This window comes from Lutra lutra, chromosome 4 (genome assembly GCF_902655055.1).
Source record: "Lutra lutra chromosome 4, mLutLut1.2, whole genome shotgun sequence".
Taxonomy (NCBI): domain Eukaryota; kingdom Metazoa; phylum Chordata; class Mammalia; order Carnivora; family Mustelidae; genus Lutra; species Lutra lutra.
In genome coordinates, this window is record NC_062281.1 from 45722751 (window position 1) to 45744149 (window position 21399).

The following is a 21399-nucleotide window of genomic DNA, read 5'->3' on the forward strand; positions in this document are numbered from 1 at the left end:
TTGGTTCTGTTGATCATCCCAGTTTTTTCCTTAAAATTAGTTCTTTTCTTGGTTTCTAGGTACCACTTTCTCCTTCTTTCTTCCCACGTCTGAGAACATTCCTTTGCTATTTCCTTTGTTGACTTCACTTTCTCTTCCAAGTAGTTAAATATTGCAATTCTTCAGGGTTGCAACTTGATCACACTAGATCTTGGTTTTCTCAGTTTCCTCTGTCATATATATGCCATTAAATCTCGACCAATATGCCACTAAATCTCCCCAAATCTCTTCAGATATAAATATGCAATCTGTTTTCACTATTTTCCCTATTGTTATTTCAACCTGGGTATCCATAGGCACTTCGAACCCACATATCCATCTTCCTTACGCTCTGCCAACTAATCTTCCTTGTGTGTGTGTGTGTTTTTAAGATTTTATTTATTTGACAGACAGAGATCACAAGTAGGCAGAGAGGCAGGCAGAGAGAGAGAGAGGGGAGGAAGTAGGCTCTCTGTGGAGCAGAGACTCAGGGCTCTATCCCAGGACCCTGGGATCATGACCTGAGCTGAAGGCATAGGCTTTAACCCACTGAGCCACCCAGGCACCTCCCTTGTGTGTTGATGAATATATTATACTGGTGAATGTTACATCATCTGCCCAGCTGACCAAGCCAGAAATCTGAATGTATCTTTATTCCCCGTATCCAAATGGAAACAAGTCCTATCAGTTCTGTCTCTTGACATTTCAATTCTGTTCTCTTAGTCTCACTATTCCTACTTTAGTTCATACATTTGGGATCCCTCTCCAGGACTGTTGTAATGGCTTCCTAATTTATCTCTTGGCCTTCAGCCTTGCTGTTCTCTTTTCCATTTATTAGAGTAATGGCCCTGGATACAAATATGATTTTAAACTCTCTGGCTCCAAATCTTTTAGAAGCTCCAAAATTCATGGTCATGATGTACAGTTGTGCAGGTTGAATACTGCACAAGGTGCTATTTTCATTGTTATTCTAGGTTTGTCTATATATGTGGCATTTAAAGTAACCCTAGGAAGGATATATTCTTATTGACATAAATGCACCATATGGACTATTATAGGCCCATTGCCTAAAATCCAAAATGGAATTCCAAACTTCTTAACAAGGTATATACAACCTTCCAAGCTTAGGTATTTGCCTAATCTCTGTCGTGATATCTTTATTATGTTTTCTTTGACCTTTATACACAACTCACTCTGTGCCATCCTCAACAAATCCTACTTCCACACATACATAGTACAGTTTCTTCCCTCTGTCCCTAAATCTCACCCTACTAGGCTGGGATGACCTGGCTGGTCCCTTTCTCATTCCTGGAAAACCCCTAGTTAACTTCACAAGTGAGCTCATACAGCCCTTGCTTCCAGGACTCTACTACTCACCTACAGAAACCTTCTCTGAAAGAAAGGTTATTCTGGTGCATGTTTCTTGACCAAAATTCTTATGTTTTTCATACCTGAACAATGTCACTGTTATCTGCTAAGATGACTTACTTACTTTTTCATCTGTTCACATCTTACCCTGCCTTTAAGCTGCCTCTAATAAAACATTCCCTAGCTACCTCATCGAAAGTTGTGCTATAAGTAACATTGCTTGGCACCATCTTTTTCCAGAAGTCCTTTATAAGGCCCGGGGTTAATAGGGGAGTATTGTGAAAGGAAAAGTTAATAATTTGAAGAGTGAATTGTTAGATGTTTGGGAAGTATTGGATGATCTTTTCCTCCTGGGAGATTTACTATCCATATTTTATATATTAAATGCTCTTGACTTTTACATCCAGTAAAATGAAAGACTAGTTAACGCTAACGAACATCTTTTTAAATGCATAGGTCAGTTCATATGAAAGTTAAGAAAATACCCAAGAACCTGAAATAAAGAGGCAAGGACAATTATGACTGTCATTTCAAATATCCTGAGAGTGTTTACTAATACTGGTGATCTAGACCCTTGGGTTTCAATGTTCAGATGAAGAATGAGAGGAAGACCTTGGACTTGCAGAAGGTTGAGATTGGGAACACTATCCCCTCACCCCCAGAAAAAGTCCTTAAGGCTGTTCTTCATGAAAAGAGTGGATGGAAAAAAAAAAAAAATCCACCAGAAAAGGAATATATAGAGATTTTATAAGAACACTGAATTTGAACCTTGTATTTTACTTCATGTATATGGTCTAGGAAAAGCCAGTCTCTGAAAGCAATTTAAAGTGGTTTAGGGTTTGTATCATTCTAGGGAGCCTGGGAAAAGCAAATGAAAATTCTCTGTGATGAAGCCACCCCAAACCATTCTTACGAATTTTTTATATTAAGAACTGCCAAAATAAATTCTCAACAAAAATTACCAACCACATGAGGAAACAAGGTACCACAAGCAGAATCAGCATCAGAAACAAACAGTATAATTAGATTCCCAAGGACTTCAGATATAATTATTAGATACAGAATATGCTATAGCCATGTATAAAATATTTTTTAAAAATAGAAATGAGAAAACAGATAAAACTAGAGACTCTTGAATCTGGGAAACAAACTGAGGGTTGAGGAAGGAGAGGCCGATGGGCAGATGGGACAATTGGGTGATGGGCATTAAAGAGGGATCATGATGTGATAAGCACTGGGTGTTATATGCAACTGATGAATTATTGAATGCTACATCTGAAACTAATGATGTACGATACGTTGGCTAATTGAATTTAAATTTTAAAAAATGATCAAGCACACACAAGAAACTGTGCACAAATTTTCATAGCAACTTTATTCTTAATAAAGTTATTATTCTTAATAACTATTCTTAATAGACCCAAATTGGAAATAACCCAAATGTTCTTCCATGAGTGAATGGTTAAACAAACTGTGGTACTTCCATACCTTGAAATACTACCTCTGCAATGAAAGGAATGAGCTATTGACATATGCAACAGCTTGGATGAATGTAGGCTGAGTGAAAAAAAAAAAGTGCCATGAGGTTGCCTACAGTAGGATCCCATTTATGTAACATTTTGAAATGGTGAAATTTTAGAAATAGAGAACAGATTAGTGATAATGTGGTGGGTGCAGAGGGTAGGCAGGTGGGAGGGATGTAGGTGTGGTTATAAAAGCATCCTTATAGTGTTGGAACTGTTCTGTATCTTGACTGTGCTGATGGATACTTAAAACTACACATATGATAAGATTGTGTAGAATTAAATACACACATACACAAATGAGTATAAGTAAAGCAGGAATTCTGACTATCAGTGGATTGTATCAGTGCCAATATCCTGGTTATAATACTGTACTGTAGAGTTTGCCAGATGATGTTACCATTGGAGAAATTGCATTAAAAAAAAATGAGATCTCTCTGTATTATTCATGAATCTGAAGTTGTCTCAAAATAACACATTTACTTAGCAAAAACAATAACCAGCTAGATTTTAAAAGCAACAATAAAACTTACAGAAATTACAATGCAATGGACAGATAAAGCAGCAGATGAAGCTGAAAACTGAAGTTGTGGATTAGAAGAGAGAGGTAGGTAAATTACCCAGAATCCATCAGGGGCACACAGGTGAGAGTAGTGTTGAGACAAATATGTATGAGAGCAGCTGAAATATATCTGATCTAGAAGGCAAAAACAAAGAATGAGATGGGGCATTTGAAGAGTTAATCCCTAAGGATTTCCAGATCTATGAAAGATACAAACCCTTAGATTCAAAAAGAGCAGAGAAATCTGTGCAAAATAAGCAAATGCATTGTAGTGAAATTGCAGGAAACCTAAGATAAAGAGAAGATACCAAAAGCAGAGAGAGAAAAGATGGATTTTTTTCCAAAAGAAAAAAATTTTTAAGTAATTTCCACTCTCAGTGTGGGGCTCAAACTCAAGACCCAGCCACCAAGAGTCGCAAGCTCCACCTACTGAACCAGCCAGGCTCCCCAAAACAGATTTTTTAACTATAAAAAAAGATAACAGTTCTGTCAACAAACATCTTAACAGCAACAATGGAACCCAAAAGATAAATTTAAAAATACTTAAAAGTATTAAGAGAAATTAACTGTCAGACTGGTATTATAGAACAATCTAAGTCATAGTAGAATAATGAAGGCAGAATAAAAGTGTTTTCAAATGCAGACCAATGAACCACAAACAACAACAGCAACAAGTAGAGAACATTTACCATCTTGATACCCTTACCAAAGAAACTACTAAAGGATGAATTTAGGGAAAATAGAAAAATATCCCAGAAGAAATTTCTACAAGGCAAGAATAAAAAGTAATCTTGTAACTTGTAATCAGTCATCAGGATCATTGTATAAAATAGCAAAAATAACAGTAATGATAATATTAATGCCAATGAATTTGGAGAAATAAAAATATAACAGAATCAAAATATCGCAGAACAAGAACATATAAGATGGGAGCAGAATATTTAAAGTTAAAGCTTTCTAAAATTCCTATTTTTATTGGGAGGGTAGATTTACAATTTTATTTTTATTTATTTATTTATTTATTTATTTAAAAGATTTATTTATTTATTTATTTGACAGAGAGAGATCACAAGTAGACGGAGAGGCAGGCAGAGAGAGAGAGAGGGAAGCAGGCTCCCCGCTGAGCAGAGAGCCCGATGCGGGACTCGATCCCAGGACCCCGAGATCATGACCTGAGCCGAAGGCAGCGGCTCAATCCACTGAGCCACCCAGGTGCCCCTAGATTTACAATTTTAGATTTTAAATGTTATGTATGTTAAATTTTACATGTCACTCCTAAATTACTACAAATGAATTGTAAAACTTTCTAAATAGTAGATGGAAGATGGAAATTAATAGAATTATAGTCAATCCACAAGAAGTCCAGAAAAGAGGGTGGAAAATCATAGGAAATACAGAAACTACAGAAAGTGAAAATAAGAGATCAGAAATAACCCATATATATATCAGCTTTCAGAATAATGTAATTAGACAGAAACTGTTAGCAAGGCTTGCTACAAATTATCAGACTAGACTGAGGTCCGTCTTTGTGCAGTTTGAAGAATAAACTCATGAAATACAAGAGCATAGGATGAGAGTAAAAAACGGAAAAAAGATCAAATCACCTTCACCAAATGAAAGATCCCATACAAACACTAACCAACATAAAAATAATAATATTAATATTAATTAAAAGAGCAGATTGCTCTCCTCTTCTTCCTTGTACCAGAAGAACTTTTCAGAGTCTGACTGGCCACTCAGTTAACCACATTTTCAAGCCTCTCTTGAGGAAGGTTGTAGTCATGTGTTTCAGTTAAGGCAACACTTTTCTCTTACCCACTGAGCCACCCAGGTGCCCCAAGGCAAAACTTGTCTTCATTTTCTCTCCCCTCTGCCATTTGGCTGGAAAAGGCATCTGCAGCAGGAGACTCATCACCTGTGTGGTCTGGCAATAGCAGTTAATCACAGGACAGAGCAGTCTACCAACCCTAAGCTGTACATTTACCTTTGAATTCTCATATGTAAGAGAAATAAACTTTTTAAAAATTTTTATTTGACAGAGAGAGAGACAGGAAAGAGATCACAGGCAGGAGGAACAGCAGGCAGAGGGAGAGGGAAGAAGCAGGCTCCGTGTGGAGCAGGGATCCCGAAGAGGGGCTTGATCCCAGAACCCTGGAATTATGACCTGAGCAGAAGGCAGATGCTAAACCGACTGAGCTACCCAGGTTACCCGTGAAATAAACTGTTTAAGCCACTGTATTCTGGATGTCTCTTATAGCTTTTTAGTAGGTACCTTAAGTATCTCATAGGCTTTAGAGTAAAAAGAGTTATTATTATGGTCACTTCATCAAAAACATAAACTCTGGGGGCTCCTGGCTGGCTCGGTCGGTAGAGCATGTGACCTCAGGGTCATGAGTTCAAGATCTACTCTGAGCATGGAACTTACTTTAAAATGAATGAATGAATGAATGAGTGAATTAAAAAAAAACACATAAATTCTGGATTTGTGTGCATCACATAATATGACTTCAAAATAACTAAAATAAAAATTGAGAATTATAAGGACTGTGCCTTTGTGGATCAAGACATAAATATGAAAAGGTAAAATCTAATATTTTTAGAAGATTTTAAAAATATTTTTATAACAGGTAGGAAAGAATTTCCTACACAAGGCAGAAGAAAGTACAAACCTGAAAGGGAAATGTTGATAATTTTTACTGTATTAGAATTACCTTACATTACATAGATTTTGTGAATAAAAACTCATTATCAGAAGATGTTATTTAAAATGAATTTTTAAAACCACAGGCTAGAATCCTCAGTGACAGTAGCATCTTTGTGCCAAATCAGAGCTGAAACTGCTGTCACGGTTTTCACCCCACTATCTGTTTGCAAGATTTCTAGTGAGTGTAGTTTAAAAATTTTTAAGAACCAAGATTTTCTCAGTTATTGGCACACTCTGTGAACCATGGTTTTGAGACAATCTATGAATTCACTAAAATGTGTATCATATGAAGGAGCTTTGTAACGGGTCAGGAGCAGACTACCTCTATGAGGATGTTACTAGCTCCCCCTGCTGGAATGACGTCCACCTGCATGTCGTACCCACCCCCATTCCTCCCCTAAGTGGCAGGATAAAGTTCTTATTCAGATGGATTCACCTCACAATCCTACTTCTTTCTTCCTTCTTTCCTTCCTTCCTTTCTAAAAGATTTTATTTATTTATTTGACAGAGATCACAAGTAGGCAGAGAGGCAGGCAGAGAAAGGAAGGGAAGCAGGTTCCCTGCTGAGCAGAGAGCCCGATGCGATGCGGGGGCGCTGGATGGGGGCTCCATGCGGGGCTCCATCCCAGGACCCTGGGATCATGACCTGAGCCGAAGGCAGAGGCTTTAACCTACTGAGCCACCCAGGCGCCCCACAATCCTATTTCTTAAATGGCCTCAGGCTTCTGCTTCTTGAAAACTATTGATCCTTGCATGTACTTGAAGGTTGGATGAGTCAGACATGATCAAGAAATGACAAAAGAGCCTTGGTAATACTTTACCTTTGTGACCAACTGTTGGATTTAAAACAACAACAACACAACAATAACAACAACAACGACAAAAAACCCTTGGTAACATTGTCAATATCAAGAACCTGTTTACATTGTTACATTCTATTGTAAAGTCAGCTAAACTGCATACTTTCAGCAGGACTTTGTATGTAGTTAAAGAAGGGAGGGGCCAAGCCAGGGACAAATTACCCATTTGGAAAATGGTCCTAAGAGATTCTTTTGTGTTTGGCACTTTAAGGTCATCGTTTGGCAGGAGTTTAGAATTAATAGTCTTTCTAAAGTGTGCTTTTTCAGGTTTAGAACCTATGTTGAGTCTTCTTTTCATGGGTTTTCATAATATTTTAAAACTATTTGTTTAGTAATGGCTTTTGTTTGGTTTTTAGGTAAAGGTTAATCGTGATTTTTTTTTTTAAGATTTTATTTATTTGACAGACAGAGATCGCAAGTAGGCAGAAAGGCAGGCAGAGAGAGAGAGAGAGGAGGAAGCAGGCTCCCCGTGGAGCAGAGAGCCCGATGTGGGGCTCAATCCCAGGACCCTGGGATCATGACCTGAGCCAAAGGCAGAGGCTTTAACCCACTGAGCCAGCCAGGCGCCCCAAGGTTAATTTTGATTTAAAAAACAAACCCACAGACTAAAAGAAGATATAAATAGAATAGATAGCTTCCTGGAATAGTATGCAGACTGTGTAAATATCACTTGTGAGTCAATAAGCTAAAGAGCTCAAAACGAAGCGATAATAATATGAATAAACAATTAATAAAGAAAACCAGTAGTCAACTAGCATTTGAAAAGATGTTCAGTCTTGCTTGAAGTCATGTTAAAACCACAGCAAAATACCATTCGCACCCATGAAATTGTCAAGCATGAAAACAATACCAAGTGTTGAAGTGTCGGTGTGGGTGGAACATTGGAAGCTCTCATATCAAGATAGTGAGGGTATAACTTTAGCATTTATTAAAGTTGAAGATACGTCTCCAGTACAATCCAGCTATTCTGTTCTGAGAATATGTTCGAGAAATTCCTGCATATGTACATAGGAGGCATAAAGGAGTGTTCAAAGCAGCTTTGTTATAGTAGCCAAAAATCAAGGCAATAAACCCCTTGACTGTCCTGTCCATTGACAGGGAGAATGAGTAAATTGGTGCTTTCGTATAACGGAAGATAGTTGTGAAAATGAATGAATTCGATCTCCTCATAGAAGTATGGAAGAGTCTCATGTAGAGTGTTAAGCAAATAAAAAAGGGCAGGTCACAGAAGCATCATTTTATATGTATTCATACACATACAGAGGTTTAGCACATGCAAAACAGCACTACATTCTGCATACAGACACCATGAGATTTCCTGATCGATGCAGTAGGTGCTTGTTGCTCATTTATCCCTGTGATAATATGGCAGTTGAGTTGTAGAGTAACAATAGGTTATTTCTTTTCTGGGAAGACTTCCCAGAGGTAGCGATTATGTAAGCTGGATGATGAAAAATGGGCATGGGTTTTCTAAGGAGAATTCATGCACTGAAATTAATGTACTAAAGTGGATTCTTTGGCTCACAGAAAAGATGCTCCAATATTCACTTAGGACCTTTTGACTTATTTAATATATAATTTTAATAAACTGACTTGTTTTATAATCCATAGCAGATTAATTATCTGTATTAGCAGATACACAGGTAAATAAATGAGAAATGACAGCCTGCGGTGAGTTATAAAGGCAGGGAACATCACCAAATGCCTGCATAAGAATTAAAATTAAAAGTAGTCTAAGGCTAACTATAAAGGCAATGAATCTTATGTCTTGGTGACTCCACACAGCAAGCTGTACACTATATTGATGACCCCAGGTTACCCAGATGTTTATGTTTCAGTTTAACAATTTAGGAATATGTATATATATATATATATATATATATTTGAAACATCATTCAGCAGTTTTTAAAAAAAAATTTGGAGCTTAAAGGAAACCATTTTTCTGTTATGCAAAATTAACCTCTTTGGAATAACACATTTCCAAACTATGCCTAGTAAGTAATGCATTTCTATATTCCATTTATTCAGCATACATTCCTTGAGCAATTATTGTGTGCTAGCTGTGATGTTGACTGGCCATAGAAAAGCAAATCAGATACTTCATTATCTCATTCACTAATACAGTGCCTCCAATATAATGTATTTATGTATTTATGCTTAGGAAAAGAAGAAAGTGCAAATTTGGGTGGGTGATCTCTGCTCTACTTACACCATTTTGAAAATTACAAAAATTAAAAGTGTAAATGACTAAAAACTATTGGATTTAAAACTTCACTTGAGAAGCATGATAACAGTATATGATTTTATGAATTTCCCATAGAGTCTTGCAGTATGTATTAACAGATTTTGAAAAGTTAATCTCTTGAATTTTATAATCCTAATTCTAAAAATCTATCTTAAGAAAACTAAGCAGATGTTTTTAATTGATGTTTACCTGGTTTATAGTGGTGAAAATTCTGTGTCCAGTAGTAGGATATTGACTAAATTATGTTGTATTCATCCATTGGAATTCCAATTTGAAAACATTTAATGACATAGAAATTGCTTATACTATGTTGGTAAATTACCAAAAAAAATTGGCTGGAGGAAAATATGTCGAAATAATTTATGGTAGTGGGATTATAGGTAATTTTCTTTGTCCTTTTTATTTTTTACTCTATTTTCCAAATTTTCTACAGTAAACATATACTGTTAAAACTGCAAAAAATCAAGCACTGTTTGTAAGATAGTACATATTTTCCATCCTAGAATACATTTTTTGAAATGTATTTTTATATTGGAAGATTGTTTTTTTGTTTTGTTTTGTTTTTTTTAAGATTTTATTTATTTATTTGACATACAGATTACAAGTAGGCAGAGAGGCAGTCAGAGAGAGGAGGAAGCTGGCTCCCCGCTGAGCAGAGAGCCCGATGTGGGGCTCGATCCCAGGACCCTGGGATCATGACCTGAGCCGAAGGCAGAGGCTTTAACCCACTGAGCCACCCAGGCGCCCCTATATTGGAAGATTGTTATTGACCACAGTAATTCTTTTGTGGATACTGTCAATAACCAAGGCTTGAACTTTGGTTAAAGCCACTGTAATATAATTTACCATTTATGATTATATTAGCTCATTAAAAATGGCATTTTTATGCATGTTCTTGTCTTTCAAATTGAAGAAATAAACAGAAGTACCTGTGTCACTAGAGCCATAGAAGAGTATTCCCAGGGATGAAAGGGAGAAACTGCATGGAAATAATGCTCTCTTTTACTCATGAATTTGCAGTTCCTCAGTGGGTAGCGCACTTCCCCGAAGACGATGCTGTGCATATATTACCATTGGAATGATATGTATTTTCATTGGAGTCGGATTAACTGTGAGTATTACTCTACTCACTGTTAGAATTCTTTCTTCTCACCTTTATCAGTAGTAAGTGATGAGGCCTGAGACAATCTTCAGTGATCCCGGAAGAGCCTGCCTCGCTGGCATCCCAGAAGCTTCTCGAGGACTGTGGGCAATCAGAAGCCCAGTCCATGCACCTGTGTTTAATGGAGTTTAATGGTGTTTTGGGACTCCTCTCAAGGTCCTTGACCTTGGGGACTTTACCATCCATTTAGCAAAAATCCATTGTTTTTATTTAGTGCCATAGCAAAGCAAAAGCAATAGTCAGCTATGGAGGGCTGAAAAACCGTTCTCTTTATTCAAGTTAAGCACAGATTTATTATCATTATGGGGATGGTTTATTTTTAGAGGCGACTGAAGCTAAGTGGTTGGCACTGGGGATTATTCTCTCCCAGGAGGAGGAGGAGTTACTGATCTTTTTTTTCTACCATTTACTTCCCATTCTCCTTTGTCCTACCTGGTCCCATATTATTAGGAACACTCTATTGTGTCGTATAACACCAAGGAGTTTAGGTAGCCATTTAGTTACTTATAGAAATAACATGTTCAAGTGGGCTTTTTTGTTTATTTCATAAAGTTTGTAGTTAATATAACTAGCAGTATTGTCCTGCTAAATTTTACTCTGTCAATGATAATCAACAAATTCATCAACTCATATTTCATAGGAATATTGTGGCCTCAGGGATATATTTTATAAAAATCACATGTAAGCCCACACAGGCTCTTTAAGCAAATATTTGCTTGAAGTTTTTAATCTTTTGTTATTATATTGCTTTTTATTTTAGGTTGGCACCCAAGATTTTGCAAGGCGATTTCACGCAACCTATGTTTCTTGGGCAATTGCTTATCTCTTAGGTTTGATCTGCCTTATCCGAGCTTGTTACTGGGGAGCCATAAGAGTGAGTTACCCAGAACACAGTTTTGCATAAGCTTGCTTATAATTCAGTGATGCAGGTGAGAGTATCTAGCAGTTCTTGATAAGCTACTCTGGACATATTTGAATCATTCACCCTAATGGATTCCATTTCTGGTTTCTGTATAAAGTTTCAAGACTTGGGGAGTATTTTATGAACAAATGCTCATTGCACTACATTATATGCAAATAGTTTGTTTTGCTGCTAGGTTTTCAAGCTCCGAATAATAAAACTGTCTTCGTGTTCTTTTACATGTCTTAAAGATATTTTTGGATTTGTCACCAAACATTACATATAACATCACCCTTCTGTTATTTTTAAATCAGTTATTCCATTACTTGCCGATCTGTGAGTATTCCCAAGGAGTGTTTATAAATGTTTCTACAATAGCTTCACATTTATACTCACATTTTAATTAAACAGTATCAAAATTGCTTGCTTTAAAATCTAAGCAATATGCATTTTGCTTGAACTGCTTACTGTAACTTTAACCTAAGATCATAGTGACCTTATTCAGGAAAAAAAAAATTGAGTGTACCTTCAAAGACTTGACATTCTTGTCAGATAAAAATCATTTCTAGATACTGTATGCTTGTTTTTTGTTGTTTGTAGAAAGATACGATATTTTGGTAGTAATTTAAAATACAAGAATGAAAATATTTATTTGTCCACAGTTGGAGATAATGTTGGATAAATGTTTTTTCTCAAAGATCACAGGACTTTTGTCTTTCATTTTTGTCTGCTTTTTAATTTACTAATTCTAAACATTCTGGTCTAGATTTATGAAATTTAATGTTAATCAGCTGTATGTATTCCTTTATAGATCTTGGAGGAAGTGTTTCACATAACATGTTTTATAATACTTAACCATTTAAACAAAGATATATTTACACTGGATTGCCCCCCTTTTCATTAGATCATGGTAGATTTTCTTATTGGGCTAATTATGGACTACTTATATGAGAAGAGAACCTATGACATTTTACACTAGCTAAAATGTTGAGATTAGAGGTAGTTACTCTTATTCTTCTCGAATATAGCTGGTCTGATGGTTACCCAGTTTATTCAAGAAAGTAGATCAAAGACAAAAAGCAGCATAGTTTTCTAAGAATTCACTAGGATTTGCGGAATCAGCTCTTGCACTGCCCATCTTTGCAGTTTTGAAAAAGAAATTGCTTAATTGAGAAATAATGTTCTAAAGCCTTTAATGTAGTAGAATTAAGATAAAGAGATAATGAGTAAATAAATTGGCTCTTCCAGAGATAAGAATAATAATTTAAATTATTTATGTTCCTGACTAGTATAAAAATGTACTCATCAGAGAATTTGGAGCAAAATACATGTAAACTTCAAAGAGTAAATGATAAATGTCTAAATGCAGTAGCTCAGGATTATGTATACCTTTGAAAATACACTAATAAAGATTATTGTTCAAAAACTACCTTGTTATATTCCGTTTTTTAAAAATAAGATGGTGTTTCCAAAATGCTTTGAGTTATTCATCTAAAGGAGTTTTCATGTTTAAGAACATGTATAATGTTACTTTATATAATATTCATTTATGTTTTTTTCTAGTATTTTCACGGTTTCATTTTAAAAGTAGAGATTTTAAATCTACTTATAATACTTTTGATGTAAGGTATGAAATAAGAATCTAATTTATTTCTTTTTTTTTTTTTTTTTTTTTTTAAAGATTTTATTTATTTATTTGACAGAGAGAGATCACAAGTAGACAGAGAGGCAGGCAGAGAGAGAGAGAGAGGGAAGCAGGCTTCTTGCTGAGCAGAGAGCCCGATGTGGGACTCGATCCCAGGACCCTGAGATCATGACCTGAGCCGAAGGCAGCAGCTTAACCCACTGAGCCACCCAGGCGCCCCTAATTTATTTCTTTTCTTAATGGTCAGCTAGTTGTAACCACATTGTATATAGAATAATCCCATTAGTCCTCCCATTCCTTTCTCATAAATTTGAAATCTCACATTAAATTATATGCTGCATGATCATTTTCCTTTTGGACTGTAATTCCATGATAGCAGGAACTTTGGTGGTCTTGCTTACTGCTTTATCTTCAGCATTTAGAACAGTGCATAGTGCATTTGTGTTCATAGATAATTGTTGCATGAATGAATAAATGGTTAAATGAATTGGTATGTTAAATCTTTATACTTGGGGGGCACCTGGGTGGCTCAGTGGGTTAGGCCTCTGCCTTCGGTTCAGGTCATGATCTCAGGGTCCTGGGATCAAGCCCCACATCGGGCTGTCTGCGGGGAACCTGCTTCTCCCTCTCTCTCTGCCTGCCTCTCTGCCTACTTGTGATCTCTTTCTGTCAAATAAAAAAGAAAAAAAAATTTATACGTTGGGTTTGGCCTTTATATTTTGTTATAGAATATATAGGTGAATGAATATAATATATAATATAATCTTGTGTTAAGGAAAACTTTCTAAATAAAACCCCAAAGCAGAAATCAAAAGGATTGATAGATTGTATGATAAAAGGGGAAAAAAAAAAAACTTCTGTGTGAAAAAAACATAAACAAAGCCAAAAGATAAACTGTATTTCTAAAATAGTAGAAAGAGTTAATCTTTTTAATATGGGAAGGAACTAAAGGCATGAAGAAGCAATTCATTAAGAAAAAATATGATAAGTAAAAGCATGAACTTCTTTTCAATTTATTAATAATCAAAGAAGGTAAGTTAAAACAGTAAAAATACTATTTTTTACCTAGCATATTAACAAAGAATGAAAAAGAGGGATTAATCCTTGTAATTCTGAAGATATGAGAAAGCACACACACAAACACGCAGTCTTTGACAGTAATTCCGTCACTACGAATTTATTCTAAAGGTGTTCTGGATACAAGAACAAATATATTTGTACAATGATATTTATCACTTTTTTGTTTATAATAGGGATTGAAAGAAGCCCAAAAATTAAGCAATAGGAGATGGGTGAAATAAATTATGGTATACTCATAATATGAAATAGTAAGTAGGCATTAACAAGATGTTGAAATCTCTCATCTAACTGAATTGGCAATGGTTCACAAAATATTGCGACAAAATCATATTATAAATAAAAATGTTCAGTGTTATCCACTTTTTGAAGAAAACGATTTTACGTGTATGTGTTAAAGAAACTAAGGGAAATTAAACACTAAATATTAAGAGGGGTTCTCTTGGGGTGATAAAAGGCAATAGTAACTTTAAAAAAATTCCTGTGGTAGATTAACAGTTGGAAGATTAGGTTTTGCTCTTGATGAATAGATAAGAATGTTATGTGGTTATCATTACCAATGTCTGTTACATTTTCATTTAGATCCTTGAAGAGTTTTAAAATAAATTTATTAATTCCAAACCAATACATTTCATTGATAAAACCTTATTTTTTAGAGTTAATATACCACATATTTAAGCTTAGTCCTATATGAATTAACATATATTTTTAATTAATTAAATCCAAATTTATGAGAGTTTATACCCAGATTTATTTATTTATTTATTTATTTATTTATTTATTCATTCATTTGACAGAGAAAGAGAGAGACCATGAGAGAGGGAATACAAGCAGGGGGAATGGGAAAGGAGAAGCAGAGTCCTTGCTGAGCGGGGAGCCCGAGGTGGGGCTTGATCCCAGGACCCTGGGATGGTGACCTGAGCTGAAGGCAGAGGCTTAACAACTGAGCCACCCAGGAACCCCTACCCAGGCTTTTTTTTGAAAGTAGAGCATTCCTTCCAATGCCTGGTACAGATACAAAACACAGGAAGTGCTGGGAAAATGTGATTTGAAAGAATACACCATAGTCACTAATTGGAAAAGGAAGGATTTTTTTTTTTTTTTTTTTTTTTTTTTTTTTTGGTCCCGGCTATACAAAGTAGTAAAACAAAAATGGTCTATTTCTTAGAAAAGAGGGAAAAAATGGAACCACGCTCAGTTATTCTTGAGCGAGTCATTTGTGAGAGTAAATGTGTCATTTAGAAGATCCAATAACCCATGTGAGGCACAGTGCTCGCCTCACAGCGCATGCAGTATGATAGCCACAGGAAGCCTAGAAAGCACATAATTCTTTTTAAAAATTTATTTATTTATTTATTTGAGACAGAGAGAGGAGGAGAACACAAGTGAGGGGCAGAGGCAGAGGCAGAAGCAGATTCCCCACTGAGTGGGGAGCCTGCTCAATCCCAGACCCTGGGATCATGACCTGAGCTGAAGTCAGATGCTTAACCTACAAGCTACACAGGCACCCTAGAAAAGCACATATTCTTGTTTCTCTTTTACTAGAAGAAATCGAAGTGTCACTCCCATCATTCTGAAAAACTGGGTTTTAAGTAGCACAGGTGTATGCATTCAAAACAAGTACTCCCAAATAATGTTGATGTAGGTTTTCCTGGATCATACTCGAGAAACACTGCACATACCGTGCACACACCAGTTTGCGTCCACTTTCAATGGCATTCACATTTTTTTATATATAAAAGCTTTGTATTGGAGTAAATAATGCCATTTCCTTTGTTTAGCTTTGTTTTAGTTTTGATCTAGCGATACTTGTGCTTGTAGGTTATGAAATTATAGCCGTTTCCATGTGCACTGTCTCAAAATTGCTATAAAACCTAAATTTGTACTTATTTGATGTGTTTTGGTGCACATGTACATATATATGTGTACACACACATAATAAACACTGAAAAAAACTCTGGTGTTTATTGATCTGCCTTACAGCTTTGTTAATATTTAATCTCTATGTCATAGTTATGACTCTACCATTGAAGCAGCTCAGTCAGGGAGGCTAAATAATTAAAGGTCATTCAGGTTATATGTGATGGAGCCAGTTGGAATCAAACAATCTGCCTTCAAAATTTATCTGCTTTCCACAGCATGAGGTTTTATTGTGCTTTGCTTTGTACAGAAAAACTTTTGAGTTTTGTGCCCCCTGCTGTTCATTGTCTATAATTCATTTGTGGAAAGAAAACTGAAAAATGTTTGGCCTCTATTGATTTCACAAAGAACAGAATACTATTTAAATATTTTTATGAATTTGATATTATATTGTTTTATTTTAGAGCATTTTATGTAACCAAATATCATTACATGTATTTATTTTCTTTTTTTATAGTTAATATAAAATCACAAGTCTGGCTAGGAATATTATATATTAAATATGAGGGAATTGACATATAATGAATTTTAATGTAAATTCCTTTTCTTGTGATAGCAATATTAAAATGATTTTAAATAGCACAAAGTGCTAAAAAGGATCTGTAAAGGTTTTTTGTTTTTAAAATCACTTTACATGCTCAGTTACAAATTAAATACCAAGATTCTTTATGTTTGAATAAGTATACATGTATTTGACTTGGGGTGGAATACCATATGTAAAACAGAAAAATAAAAAGCCTATATTCTTTTGGGACTGGCCCACAGACTAAGGTATCAGATAAGGCTACAGGTCTAAAAAGTGGGTATGGTTTGTAAATTGACAGGTGAGAATCTTTAATCTACAAGCTCATCTAAGGTAACTTGCTAAATAGGAAGTGATCATACACATTCTTCTCAACAAATTTGTAAATTTACCTAGAGTGGCTTATGTATATGTATAGGTTCTAACGCTTGGTTGTAGAACTACTCGAAGTTCCCAGTGTTCAAATCAATTTTTCTGAAAAGTCTTGCTACAGGTATTTCTACATCAGATATACCTTTGGCTGAAGATATTGGATATTGAAATAATTATGGAGAAAATGTGCTACATTTTCATTAGTTTTTAAGCTTTTAGCAAGAGTAAGTTTAGGCTATTTGTAGAGAATTCCTTAGCTTATGCAATGTGTTATTTTTTTCCTGGCTTCTTGAAAACCTACCTGTCTTACTCCTTCTTTTAAAAGTCCCTCTGCCTGGGGCACCTGGATGGCTCAGTGGGTTAAGCTGGCTCAGGTCATGATCTCAGGGTCTGGCTCTCTGCCCTGCTTCCCCCTCTCTCTCTGCCTGCCTCTCTGCCTACTTGTGATTCTCTCTCTGTCAAATAAATAAGTAAAACCTTAAAAAAAAAAAGTACCTCACCTACCATCTGCCATCTACAAATCTCTTATCACTCTCCCATAATCAATGCCGACTTCAGTACCTGGTTTCATTCTTACCGTATGTCGTTTATTTAACTGTCAATGTGAATGAACTAATACTCTGGTCTGGACTCAGTTCTGATACCCTCAAGTCGAATGACCTTCCATTCCACTTCTGTTATTCATCTCTAGCAGTACGGTGGGTGCTCATACTTAGAAGCACTCCATCTCTGAACTCTTATGCTCAGATACCCACTCTCTGGCCCTATTCCTCCTCTACCCTGACAAAATCCTCACTCCCTTCATACCACTATTCATGAGTATTACCTTCAGCCCTTCCAGTTTCTCAATTATCTTCCAGTCTATCTTCTCCTATATTTCCAATGAATCCCACAAACACACAGATTAATACCACTATAGGTTTTTAATTTCCTTTTTAAAAAAGATTTTATGTGTTTATTTGAGAGAGAGACAGAGTGAGAGAGAAAGAAAACATGAGCAGCGGGGCAGATGCTTAACCAACTGAGATACCCAGGTGCCCCCGATTTTTAATTTTCACCTTCACCTGCTCCTCAGCATTGTTGACCTGTCTCCAGCAGCTCCTGCAAATTTCCCACAGATACTACTTGAAAACTTCAAAATCCTAAAGCCCTTTATCATACTTTCCATAGTTGATCCCCTTCCTCTCATAGCAGACGATTTATCTCACCTATTCTTACCTTTGTCCCCTCCCTCCACCTACACTCTAGGTCCATCACAGTCCCTCATTCCTCAGGAAACTCACAGTATCTTTTTCTTATTTCTACCCCTCTGGCTGCCCACATCAATAACTGGCATCGCCATTTTCACTTCTCATTCTCACAGCCTTTCCAGTCCATCAGGTCTCCTCTATTCTCTCAAGTTCATGCACTTCTCTTTCCTCATGGGCAGACCTACCTTCCTTGTTCTCATCCACACTGCCTGGGCTACTGGAAAGGTCTATGAACCAATCCCTCTGCTGCTGTTCTTGCTATGCCTACTGCCTGTCCCTCTCCTCAGACCATTCTCAGCAGTTACTTAGGTGTACGTATGATCTTCTCATATCTAAAGTCCTTCAGTGTCTCTTTTTACCCTTAGGAGATAAAAGACTCATCCTTATGTAGTGTGGTACTGAACCACTTATTCAAGCAGGGCCTCATATCTTATGTTTCTGCAGTGCTGAATTACTAGGATTTTTGTATTCACTATTGCTTCATTTCTGTATGCCTTTGCACATATCCTTCTTCCTGCAAGGAATATCCCTAAGTTGGTAAACTCCTTTTTATCCTTGAAAATTCTACTCAGGCAGTACCTCCTCCTGGAACCCTTCCATGATCCCTCTTCTTTCTGTCACCCCCAATAGAATTATTTCTTTCCTTGTACTACTTCTGTTCCAAGTATATACTTCTAACTACTTCATATACTACAATTTATTTTATTAGTTTATAGGTACTCTTTTAAAAAATGATTTATTTTAGAGAGGAGAGCATGAGGGAGAGAGAGAATCTCAAGCAGGCTCCCGACAGAGCATAGAGCCGAACCAGGAGTTCAATCTTATCACCCTGAGATCATGACCTAAGCCAAACACTTAACTGACTGAGCCACCCAGCACCCCTAGTTGATAGGTACTCTCAAGACTATCATTCTCTTCTTGCTGATTGTTCCTCAGTCATACTGTCTTATTTCAGTTTGTCTTTGTATCCTCAGTGCCTGGCATCTAACGGGCACAGGTCTTCAAAATTTTTTTTTTTTTTCCCTCTGAGCTAAGCTGAATAGAACCAAGTCTCTATTATGGTTTTTTAATGACTTGTTCTAATGATTATATGCCTGTGTGCGTCTGTGAGTATGTATCCTCCATAAAATGCTTTGTAAATGTGGAATAAGTGAATGAGAGACAGACTACTGGCAGGAGGCTAGTAAGGAGATCATTTGGTAAACACTAGACAATGCCTCCTCTTCAGCTTTTCCCAACTCCTCAGGCTTTCAGTAGCACCAATCAGGCACGCACATGCCCTGGGAGTGCCTTTATAGGAACAATTAGCTTCTTGCATTGTAATTTTCTGTTTGTGAATCTGTACTGTCAAAGACACTACATTTCGTGAGAGCAGGTAACCAGTTTATGTGTGTTACTTGTGCTCATACAGGGTTTTATTAACTTAAAGGAAGGTACTGTGAAGGTCAAATAAGATATGAAAATATAATGGTAACAAAAACCTCTACTTAATAAAAAGACTCATTTAACTGTGAATTATCCTTCTCGGGATTCCTATTTCCATTCTTGCTTTTCCTCAATCCATTCTCCAAATCTTTCTTTAAACCAAAGTAAGTATTTACTTAGAATGAGAGAATGGCATCCTGTTACAAATTTTTAAAAGCTGACAAGTACCAGCTATTAAAAAAATCCATAGAAGTATTTTATTTTTATTTTTTTTAAAGGTTTTATTTATTTATTTGACAGAGAGAGATCACAAGTAGGCAGAGAGGCAAGGCAGAGAGAGAGGAGGAAGCAGGCTCCCCACGGAGCAGAGAGCCTGATGTGGGGCTCGATCCCAGGACACTGGGATCATGACCTGAGCCGAAGGCAGAGGCTTTAACCCACTGAGCCACCCAGGCGCCCCCATAAAAGTATTTTAATTAACTGCCTGAACCACCCTATTTTTCCCTATGTTTATACTTTTATGTATTTCGATTGCCTCTTTATCTGACAATTTTATAATGCATTTCCTTTGTGAGAGTAAATAATTTGGTATTTTCTGCAGCATAGCTAATCAAAATTTTTTATTTTTGAAAATTTAGAAAAGTTAATTTTAATCATAACTTATGTAGTCATAACATGTCAGTTTTTAGTGTATTGCTAAGTTGGGGATACCTGTTGAATTTCTTATATGAGTTTGATGATTTTCGAGCATTTTAAGCTTTTCTTGATCAGTGTGATTAAGCTTAAATATTCTTGAAAGTACTTGCTAACTAGTCAAGCTAACTAGTCAAGCTGTTGTTGTTGAAGTGTATTATGAGCTCTAGATTATCCTTTGTAGATGCCAGTATCTCTTGCCAAGTCAACAATAAATTTTCCAAACTTTCAATGTATTATATGATTCATTCTTCTTCAGTTGATTACTAAAAAATTTTGGAATCTACTACCTCTGTTTAAAATTTACCTCTTCCTCTAAATGGATTACTGATTTTAGTTTGGTCTAAAATTTTTTTCTTCAAATTAACTTTTTTGTCACAATAATTTCTATTGATTTCATATAGTAATATATACAAAATAATTGTATAATATGTAATTGTATACATTATATTGTTAAAATTTTTTAAAAGATTTTATTTGACAGAGATACAGTAAGAAAGGGAACACAAGCAGGGGGAGTGGGAGAGGGAGAAGCAGGCTTTCTGCCAAGAAGGTGTTATACCCGAGTTTTTGCGTCCGAGAAACCACCAAGGAGCCAAGCACCGATGCAATCACACGAGGGTTTATTTGACAAGCTTAAGCTTGGGCCCAAGTATACCCGACACAGCGGAGTAGGGACTTGGACCCGGAGCTTAGTTAAGGCAGGGGTATTTATGGGTTCCTGTTACTAAAGCAGGGTAGGGGTCTCTGGAACTAAAGTAGGGTGGGGCTCCTTAGAACTAAAGTAAAATAGGGGAAAGTTCAGCCCTTGGGCCCAGGGGTCTGAGATAGCTGTACTTAATGCTAAGGCTAAACCTGAGGTGGGATGGCCTTAATTTTTCTTGGCCTCCACAAAGGGAGTATGGGGGCGCCTGGGTGGCTCAGTGGGTGAAAGCCTCTGCCTTTGGCTCAGGTCATGATCCCAGGGTCCTGGATCGAGCCCGCATCGGGCTCTCTGCTCAGCAGGGAGCCTGCCTCCCCACCCTCCCCGCCCCCCCCCCCCCCCCCCGCTTGCCTCTGCCTACTTGTGATCTCTGTCAAATGATTAAAAAAAAAAAAAAAACCTTAAAAAAAAAAAAGAAGGGAGTACGATGTGGGGCTTAATCCCAGGA

The 21399-nt window shown here is 36.5% G+C and overlaps 1 protein-coding gene across 1 annotated transcript in view; it reads left to right on the forward strand.

Annotated features, from left to right (window-relative positions):
* PIP4P2 (phosphatidylinositol-4,5-bisphosphate 4-phosphatase 2) overlaps positions 1-12865 on the forward strand; it is a 59849-nt gene extending 46984 nt beyond the window's left edge. Inside the window, exons 6-7 of the mRNA XM_047728185.1 lie at positions 10301-10391; positions 11203-12865. Coding sequence (XP_047584141.1) covers positions 10301-10391; positions 11203-11346 — 235 coding nt within the window. The 3' untranslated portion in view covers positions 11347-12865. The remainder of the gene's footprint in view (positions 1-10300; positions 10392-11202) is intronic.
* Positions 12866-21399: the final 8534 nt, after the last annotated feature.